The sequence below is a fragment of the Lipotes vexillifer genome, unplaced genomic scaffold (genome assembly GCF_000442215.2).
Source record: "Lipotes vexillifer unplaced genomic scaffold, Lipotes_vexillifer_v1.1 scaffold149, whole genome shotgun sequence".
In the NCBI taxonomy this organism is placed as follows: Eukaryota; Metazoa; Chordata; class Mammalia; order Artiodactyla; family Lipotidae; genus Lipotes; species Lipotes vexillifer.
In genome coordinates, this window is record NW_006779962.1 from 2,076,477 (window position 1) to 2,086,443 (window position 9,967).

Consider the following 9,967-nt stretch of genomic DNA (forward strand, 5'->3'; position numbering starts at 1 on the left):
CTCTTCCCTGAAGAGCAAGGGCTGCACGTGCAGGGGTCGTGCCTGGCTCTGAAGGGATGCTTCTCGAGGTCAAGAAAATGCAGACCACTGAAATCATCCCTCTCCCCTCAGTGTGATCGGAGGGAGGTTGGCTCCTTGGCCAAATGCTTTGTCTTTAGGAGAATTAGAGGGGCAAGCAAGCAACCTCCTTTCGCCCTTTCTTTGGGTGGTCGTCACTGTTGATGTGCCGGGTAGGAACATGCAACGCGCCTTCTCTGTACAGGGGTGGGGTCGGGCGGGGCGAGGATGAGCTGTACCTTCCAGGCTGCAGTTCTGCTCCTTTCTGCCTCCTTGACCCAAAGCCTCATCTGCACGATGCCGCTGTTCCTGATCAGATGTCCGAGAGTACATTTGCTTTTATTGCTCAAAAGGACAAAATGTCCTTGGAAGGTATTTTGAAATAGATTTCCCTTAATTCTTTCATCCTCTGGCTCTGAAATGGGACTTGGTGGCATGCCACTGCCTGCTCTGATTGGCTAGAGCCTCATCCGTCTTCCCAAGTAAAGTCTCCTTTCAGGACTTCTCGCCTTCCTGCTCGCCTCGGGCCCACAGCCCTCTTCCTTCCACGCGTTCCTGGTGCTGCCAGCAGGGCCACTTCCTGCCCCTTGGAAGGTCCTACCGACAGCTGCGCTCCATCTGAGTTCCTGCTTCTCTGAATTAGCCAAACCTGGGAGTGTGTGCACGTATGTGAGGACGACCAACTGTCGCTGTCCCCAGCGAGACAGGAGCCTTGAGGACGAGGAGGCTTAGTGCAAACAGGCAGTGAGAGATGCTGCCTGACCAGTTGTCGAGGGAGAGAACCCTTCTGCCATTTCTTGACAAACTCACTATCCCCGTAAAGCTGTTAGTTGAGCACCTAACTCTCCCAGGACAGAGGCTCTCCAGCCTCAGCTCTCAGGATTGGTGTAGAGAAGACGGAATCCTCTCTGATCTGCCAATCTGCTCAAGCACGAGAGTGAGATGCCTGAGGAGGCCTGGGCCAGTATCGGGGTAAATGAGGTTTCAGAGGTGCAGACTCTGCTTTGGCGTGGCGTGGTTCCAGTCTGCTCTTTCTGTCTAGAGTAAACGTCGGGGGTTGGGAAAGAGAGGGAGGTGGGGAAGAGGCTGGCGTCTCCAGGGTCATGATAGTTGTAGAGCTTTCGCCTCTGAGGGCTTGAATATGTGTCAGAACTCTCCAAACAGCACGGGCCATTTGAAATGTTAAAGATTTTCCTTGAAAAACCTCGTCCCCAGTTATTAAAAAAGGGAGTAAGCACAGATTTAAGCGAGGGGTACAGTGGGGTTGCCTTGGTTATTATTTCTCATCGATTGGGAAAAGGAGTTCACTTTGCTCGGTAAATAGAGCTTTGATGGGTTCCCAGGATCCTTCCAGGAGCTGATCTGCTAAAATGACACTTTTTATTACTGTTCATAAACGCCAGTCTCCAGGTGCTGCTGGGATATTACGTTTAAGCTGTGGGCAAACTTGCCAGTCCAGTGGCTCAACAAGCGAGGGCAAGAGAGGCTGGTGATTAGTGCCTGCTTCCATCGGAAGCAGTGCAGGGCGGGGCTCCGGGGGAAGTAAAGTCAGTGGGGGTGGGGAACAGTCCCAAGAGTCCCCCCACTGTCCTGTTGGAGTGAGAACAGGGCGGGCACTGGACCGTCACTGTTATCGGGAGACACTTAAGGGGAACAAGGTATAGGAAAATGATTCCTCAAAGGAGTGCCCAGGGACTGCCCTGGCGGTCCAATGGTTAAGACTCTGCGCTTCCAGTGCAGGCGTGCGGGTTCGATCCCTGCTCGGGGAACTAAGATCCCACATGCCGCATGGCGTGGCCCCAAAATTAATTAAATAAATAAATACAAAAATAAATTTTTTTAAAAAGGAGTGCCCAATTAAGGGGTAGCCAGAGTGCCACCCTCCTGGGAACTGCCTCTGACCAGTGCCAGGTTGAGAACAGGGGCCTCTTTCTTAACTTTAAAATAGGACCGAAACTTTCACGATAGACTGTCTGACGAACAGCTCTAAACCGCTGGCAGTCCTCAACAGATGAACTGGTTTGTGGGCTATTTTAGAAATTCAGTAATTTTCTTTCTCTTTACAATTCTGTTTTTGTTTCCTTTTTTTACACATTCTTTGAAAGGGTAAGAAACCCTGTATCGATCGATTCTGGATGCATTAGCACGAATTCGGTTTTAAAATCCCATGAGTATATGGATAACTGGTGTCCTGCCGTGATTCCTCCAGATGGGCAGCTAGAGGTGGCACTCCGGGCGGAGACAGTGTTTACAGTAACGATAATGTATAGTAATAATAAACATGAGGGCAATCATAATAAAGCCTTGTGAGCCTTTTAAATTTTGTGACATTTGCATGTATTAACTATTCGAAAAAATAGTAATTCAATTAGGGAAAAATTTTCCCAATATAAAGGTCTGATGATTTCATTTTTCATAAGAAAATGGTATACATTGATGCTGTCTTAGTTTCTTCACTCCTTCTCTCATTCATTCATTTATACAACAGAAACCTGCTGTGTGCCAGGTACTGTGCTAGACCCCAAGACTATAATGAAGAAAACAGGACCCTCCCCTCTAGGTTTATTACAAGCTACACAGTAAAATGTGAAATTTTATTGGGTTTACTCATTGTGGCTGGTAGACTTACTTATTTTTAGAAATTAAGAAAAATACACAAGTATCGCTTTAGGTTGTTGATGTTTGTCGTGCTGTCCTGGTTGTGTGTGCATCGTGGCCCGGCAGGGTGAGCTGCGCAGGGCAGCCCTTAGGCCGGGGCAGCTGAGACCCGTCCTGACCGCCTCCCACCCTCTCACCGTCTTTCAGCCCTGCAGTCCTTCATCCGGGCCTACGCGACCTACCCCCGGGAGCTGAAGCACATCTTCCACATCCGATCACTCCACCTCGGGCATGTGGCTAAGAGCTTTGGGCTAAGAGATGCCCCTAAAAATCTCAGTGCCTTGGCCACAAAGAAGAAGAAAGCAAACCTGAAAAGGTAAGGTGGGCTGAATTTGTCCTCTGTTCAGATTGGCAGCCATGAGATGGTGTGGGGGGCTGCTGTGTGCCAACTTGGGTTTTTGTGGTAAATTATCGCCAGTATCTGCCCTTCTCTCAGTATGATGAGTGCTTGGAACAGCTGGAAAAATACCTAATCTGAATGCTTTTAAGGCACTTGCAGAAATTCGGTGATGGGTCCTGAACCAACAACTCCTGTTGGGTCCAGAGTAGTGGGGATTATTGGAACAGCAAGACTGCCCACGGATAGAGTAACTCTGGGGCTTTTCACACTCGGAGCTCCAGGTGTGCTGTGGTCCACCCTGGAAAGCTTCGGGGACTTGAAGGAAGACGGTGGTGTGTCCCGTGAAATTCTGCTGTGGCCGCAGGGCTCCTGCAGGCTGGCTGGGCGTGGGGCCCAGGCCTGGGGCTCCCAGCGCCGTGTGCTGCTCGGCTTGGTGCTGACACATACCTCCAGCATTGAGCACGTGTAGGGCAAGTGCAGCGGACTCTCCTTCCTCCGCCCCCTGCTCCCCCCCGCAAAAAAGAACACATTAGGAACTGTCCAGAGTCGGGGTGAGAAGTGTTGCCCTGCACGTTGGGCACTGGGCTCCGAGTCCATCTTCACGATTTCAAGAGGTCCTGAGATGATTTCTCTCAACGAAATGCAGTTGTAAAAGGTCTTCTTTCTCTCCTCAAAGACAGGGTATTCATGGGAATTTCCTGGCAGTCCAGTGGTTAGGACTCGGCCCTTTCACTGCCATGGCCCTGGGTTCAGTCCCTGGTCAGGGAACTAAGATCCCGCAAACCACATGGTGGTGCAGCCAAAAAAACCACAAACCCACGGTGTTCTTTTAGTAGCAGCCCTAGCCCTTTGCGGGAACTAGAGTTTCTTAGGTACCAGGAGCTGCTTTTATGGGGGATTTGGGGCAGATCATTGTTTTTTTGTTTTGTTTTTACTGTACGCGGGCCTCTCACTGTTGTGGCCTCTCCCGTTGCGGAGCACAGGCTCCGGACGCGCAGGCTCAGCGGCCGTGGCTCACGGGCCCAGCCGCTCCACGGCACGTGGGATCTTCCCGGACCGGGGCACGAACCCACGTCCCCTGCATCGGCAGGCGGACTCTCAACCACTGCGCCACCAGGGAAGTCCCAGATCATTGTTTTTGCTTACTAATTACAAATGCCAGTGTATCCTTGCCCTGCCACTGAGCACCTGTGGGCAGTACCGCACTCTCCTACGTGTCCCAGCACAGTGTCTGTCTCGCGTGTTCACCAAGAAGAGCCGGTCACGTCGTCAGCCTCATCAGGGCCCAGGTTCTCTGGTTGAAATGACAGAGGGAGAAGCCCGCCCAGTGCAGGGCGATGGCTGTTGGAGTTAGGGGGCTTGGCCTTCGGTTCCAGCTCCAGCCTGCCGTGAGCTTGTGAGCTTTGGACCGTTGTCTTTGCTTAATTTCTCAGAGCCTCATTTTCTTCAGCTACAAAAGGGAAAAGGAAGTCCACGTTTTTAGCCACTTCCCAAGAGTCAGAATTAGGTGATACATGTGACTGTGCCTTTTGAGCCGTGAAGGGCCATCCAGATGAAACACCTTAGGACAGACAGCTGGAGACCCGGTGAGCTAAGATTCCAGAACATCCAATTGGATCTGTCCAGGGACTTGGCACTTAGAAGGCTCTTTATAATGGATAAAAGGTTGCCTAATTCTAATTCCCATTTTGGAATTTTTTTTTTTTTTCTTTTTCTTGCGGTACGCGGGCCTCTCACTGCCGTAGCCTCTCCCGTTGCGGAGCACAGGCTCCGGACGCGCAGGCTCAGCGGCCGTGGCTCACGGGCCCAGCCGCTCCGCGGCGCGTGGGATCTTCCCGGACCGGGGCACGAACCCGCGTCCCCTGCATCGGCAGGCGGACTCCCAACCACCGCGCCACCAGGGAAGCCGCCATTTTGGAATTTTTAAGATGCTTGGTCTTTTTTCTTATAGTAAGTCCCCCGCATATAGGACAACACTCCAGTAATTCTGTGAGGCAGGCGTTTCCCCGCACACTCTTCTCCGATGCCCGGACAAGACTGAGGCACGTCCGGCTCTGGTTTCTTCCAGGACGTTTTGAGGTGCACAGCGTTGTCTGCTGCCACACTCTACCTGTCCTGGGCAGGGCTGCGGCCAGAGACCCCTCTGCTCGAGCCAGGTCCTCCCTGAGGGAGAAGGTGCCTCAGCTCCACTCCAGATCTGGGACTGCCGTGCACCAGAGTTAGGTTCCTGCCTTTGGGATTGGGGTAGCTGACATCTGTACATAGTAACTGGTTTAAAGTATGTGACAAAACTATGAGGCTCGCAGTCAGGTCTGGAATGACCTCCTAGTGGTCTGGAAGCCTGGCCATCCTGTCCCACCGTCTCTAAAACGCCGACACCTGAAGGAGGTGGGAGTGAGAAGTGTTGCCCTGCAGGTTGGGCACTGGGCTCCGAGTCCATCTTGACGATTTCAAGAGGTCTGCCACATGATCACTGGTAAGGAGCACGTATTTTGTTGATTCCTTTTCCTGCAAGTAAATGTGACCCCAGTATTTTATTGTCAGCAGCTGATCTGCCTTTGCAAGCGTCAATAGCAGCCCTTCAGACTGGGTGTGCCCAGCCCTCACCCAGGGAAGGCAGAGCGGGAGGCTCGAGGCGCTGGGAGTAGCGGGGGACTCGGAGCCAGCATTGTCCTTACCTTGCGAAGCCGCCAGGGAGAGGGCAAGCCGCCGCCTCCCGCTTCAGCTGACCCGTGCTGGCAGATGGGCACCAGGGCTACGATACCCCTGTGAGCAGGGGATTTAACAGGGCTTTATTTAGGGAAGAATGGGCTGATTAGCCGATAAAGAGCATGTAAGATGGTATGGGGCAGCCTTTGATGCCTGGCTGGCGCGGCAGGGAGCCGGGTGGTGAGTGACAGCAGTGTGTCACACGATTACCCCGCCCGTGACAGTGCCGCTCTCTGTTCTTGCCATGTCACCACTCTGTTACAGCGACTTTTTCCGTTGTTATGCCCTTCTTTTGAAGGCATTTCTCCCCACACTCCTTACACCCTCACGCCCCACCCCTGCCTTGTTAATGCAGATGGGCACTCAAGGATACAGTAGGTTCCTTTTTTACTGGGGGAGATCTTGTTACTCCTGGAGGAAGAATGGCTTTGCAGCTAATCTGCACATGGACCGTATCACTGTGGTCGGGGAAGCGGCAGAGAAACTTGACAGATTCTCTGCACCTCAGTCAGGGCTCGAGCCAATGCCAGTCTCCGCTTTTAAAGGAACAGGAAAAAAAAGTCCATTAAAACAAGTGTGGAGAGTTTTGCTGTGGCCACAATGATTGTCCTGAGCCGAGGCGTCTCTTCTGAAATCCATCTGTCAAGGAAGAGAATGGGTTCCTTGGGTTTTGTATGGGTGGGTAAAATAATAGCACTAATTTCTCCAAATTATTCTGCATTCCATTTTATGGTGTTTACTGCCTAGAATAATTATGTTATGTGCAAACCTCTGATATCTGCAAACCAAATTTATGAGACCATAAGCAAAATCCTGTCTCGCCTGCCATCCCCAAGCAAGGAGTTCACCCGGGTGTTAGCGGATGAGGCCAGGGCAGGTTAGGCTTGGAGACTACTGGGCATTTCTGTGCAGCGACAGAGGGAACTTTTATCTCGTCTATATGCCTTTATTCCTTCACTGGACCACTTTTCAGAAAAAGGAAAAAGAGAGTTAATGTCCCCAAATAAGGTCTTAATCAGCAGGTCTCTCTCTCTCTCCTTTTTGAGTCCTCAGTTCTGAAGGGGAACAGCAAGTGTCTTCCCCCTGCGCACAGAAGCACAGAGTCACGAGCACTCTTCTGATACTGACACACAAGCCTGTCAGAACAGCCCGCCACCCCAGATACCTCCACATCCACGTGCACGGGGAGTCGGTGCTGTTGGTAGAATTTTGAATGGCCCCTTAGCAACATCCATCACGAGCACAGCATTTTCCTCCCATGAAATGCAGTTCTTAATTTTGAAGCTAGGTAGATTCAGCAGTCCCTGAGAAACAACGGTCACATACCTTCCAAAATGTCCGTCTTCCCAGGAGTCGCTGAGACCCGGCGCTGTCTGCTCTGGGAGGGCAGAGCTGTGTTGTTTGCAAGGATGTCTGTCTGTCTGTCTAGGCAGTCACACATGTGAGTAGAACCTGTCCAGGACCAGTGAGCAGACAACTTCCTCATCCGTTTGACACTCTGTGGTCAGTGGTTCAAGGATATAGAAAGTAATGAGCCTTAAAGTCTTAGTGTTGTCGTGGCAATGTGAAAGGGCGAGTCTGTTGGGTTTAAACCACCCTATCTCACTTGGATTATATGCTATAATTGTAAGTTCACTTTCCCCCAAACTGTTTAGTTTGCAGCTACCTAAGGCTGGTCTCACCACTGGCTTCTACCATCTGGGTCTTCCTGAAGTTCTTAGTGCGTAGAAGGTTTCTTTGTATAAATTTTCTCAAACCAGCCCAGCTGAGTGTTACCTGGTAGTTCTCATTTGATCAAAAAGTAGGGCTGTCTGATCCCTTAGTACTTACTGGATCTGGGTGTGCTTGGTCAGGGCTCAGCAGGCTGGGATCCGTAGTGGAAGGGGACGGAGCTGGCCCCCTGGAGCCGGGCCTCACATCCTAGCCACCATACCCAGCAGGACAGAGCATGTCCTTCACCTCTGTTACTTCCAAAGTTCTACATTTAGTGTACTTGTTAAAATAAGGAAACATCCTTAGGGAGGTCATTCTTGCCAGACTTTTCTCATCTGTGAAATGCTTTATCATTGAAGTTCAAATCAGAGATTTTGCAGACCTCCCACTTCAGGGTCATTTTTCACCTTTTTAAAAAAAATTTATGTTTCTCTTTTTCCATTGAAGTGTAGTTAATTTACAATGTTGTGTTAGTTTCAGGTGTGCAGCAGAGTGACTCAGTTATACATATATATTTATACATTTTTCAGATTCTTTTCCATTATAGGTTATTAAAAGATACTGAGTATAGTTCCCTGTGCTCTGCAGTAGGACCTTGTTGTTTACCTGTTGTATAGTAGTGTATATATGTTAATCCCAAACTCTCAATTTATCTCCCACCCACCCCCCCATCCCCTTTGGTAACCATAAGTTGGTTTTCTATGTCTATGAGTCTATTTCTGTTTTGTAAATAAGCTCATTTGTATCATTTTTTTAGATTCCACCTATAAGTGGTAAGTGGTGTTATGTGATATTAGTCTTTGTCTGACTTACTTAGTATGATCATCTCTAGATCCATCCATGTTACTGCAAATGACATTATTTCATTTTTTATGGCTGAGTAGGATTCCATTGTATACATATATACCGCGTCTTCTTTATCCATTCCTCTGTCTACGGACACTTAGGTTGCTTCCATGTCTTGGCTATTGTGAACAGTGCTGCTGTGAACATAGGGGTGCCTGTATCTTTTCAAATTATAGTTTTCTCCCGTTTTTCATCTTTGAAGGCCTTTGCTCTGTCCCTCTCTGTGATTGTTACTCTCACTTTTTCAGTAATTATTAAATAACTTGTGAGAGTTACTGTGTTGAATAGACTCTAGTTTGAGAAGTTCATACCCCCATCAGCCATCTCCCTGCCCCTCCACTTGTTTCTTAAATGCTGACTGTGGGAGTGTCATGCAGTAATTAACAAGAGTCTGGGTTTTACCCACACCGGCATCTGGGTTGGGTCACTTACCGTTTCTATTCCTCAGTCCCTTCACCTCTCAAAATAGTGGCACGGAGCCTCGCAGTGTTGTCTGGGGATCAACCAGGTGACGAGTACAAAGCATCGACACAGTGTCTGGGACATGAACACGGGAGCACTTGTGGAGGTGGTGACCAAGACAGGAGCATTGGTTCTTCCCACCGGGCTTCATCACACTTAGAAGCATCCCTGGAACAGAGAGAGTGAACCTGTCATTAACTGTCAGCCTTTTAGCACCTCGAAGTTTTCTTATCAGGAACCACCTTGAAAACGCAGGGCTGGTCCCCTCCAAGACGAGCATGAAAATGCTGCAGCTGCATCTCCCTGCAAAGCAATATTCTCATCATTAGGAGCATCTTGCCTGCCAATTTTTATGTGGCCTTTATAGCCTCCCTAATATCACTTAATTAGCTGAAGGCAAACCTGGAATCTTGCCCACTGTGAAAATTCTCTCGATTTCCTTGAGCCAGTCATCGTTCTGTAGGAAGACAGAGTGGCCAAACGTGAGGTCAGAGGCTGGACAAAGCCCCGTTTGGAAACATGGGGGTTCCTCTCTGCACCCGATCTTGGAGCAGCGTCCTGCACTGCTCATCCCTGCCCTGATCCCTCTGGCCTCCTGGTCTCCCCCTTCAGCCTCCCCACCCCGTCCCCATGGATCCCCTCAACTTCATTGTAGAGCAGTCCACTGCTGGGTCTCCTGCGGCCCTTCCGGTCCCGCTGACCGGTGCTCCCCTTGCCCGTCGTGCCCCCGCTTCTTCCAGCCTCTCGGTGATGTCTCGTTACTCTAAAGATTAGGACACACCCCCTCTTCCCTCTCCCCACGGCCTCAGCTGGCACCCCTCCTTTCTCGTTCTCTCCTGGGGCCTTCGCCCAGCGTGCTGCGGGCGGGGCCTCTCCTCACCCCTCTTCGTCTTCGGGCCTCCGTCCCTTCTTCGAGGAGGTCTCTGGCACGCCTGCCTGGGTGGACGCCGCATGCCCCCATTCCACCCCCCACCCCACCCCTCGCCGCCGTCACAGTAGCCCTCCACCTGTCTGTGATGTTTGTGTGGTTCCTGGCTCTCCTCTCCGTGTAGCTCAGGATAGAAACCCTGTCTGGTTTTCCTCATCACATCCCCAGCACCTACCTGGCACGCGATAGGTGCTCAGGAATTAGTTGTGAATAGATGAACGGAACCTGCAAGTCTTCTGTACTTCTGAGAGGAA

The 9,967-nt window shown here is 50.6% G+C and overlaps 1 protein-coding gene across 2 annotated transcripts in view; it reads left to right on the top strand.

Moving 5' to 3' along the window:
* Positions 1 to 9,967, top strand: part of DDX31 (DEAD-box helicase 31) — a 73,593-nt gene that overhangs the window by 53,307 nt on the left and 10,319 nt on the right. For both annotated transcript variants that reach the window (XM_007453106.1, XM_007453107.1), the window contains exon 19: positions 2,863 to 3,031. In XM_007453106.1, coding sequence (XP_007453168.1) covers positions 2,863 to 3,031 — 169 coding nt within the window. The remainder of the gene's footprint in view (positions 1 to 2,862; positions 3,032 to 9,967) is intronic.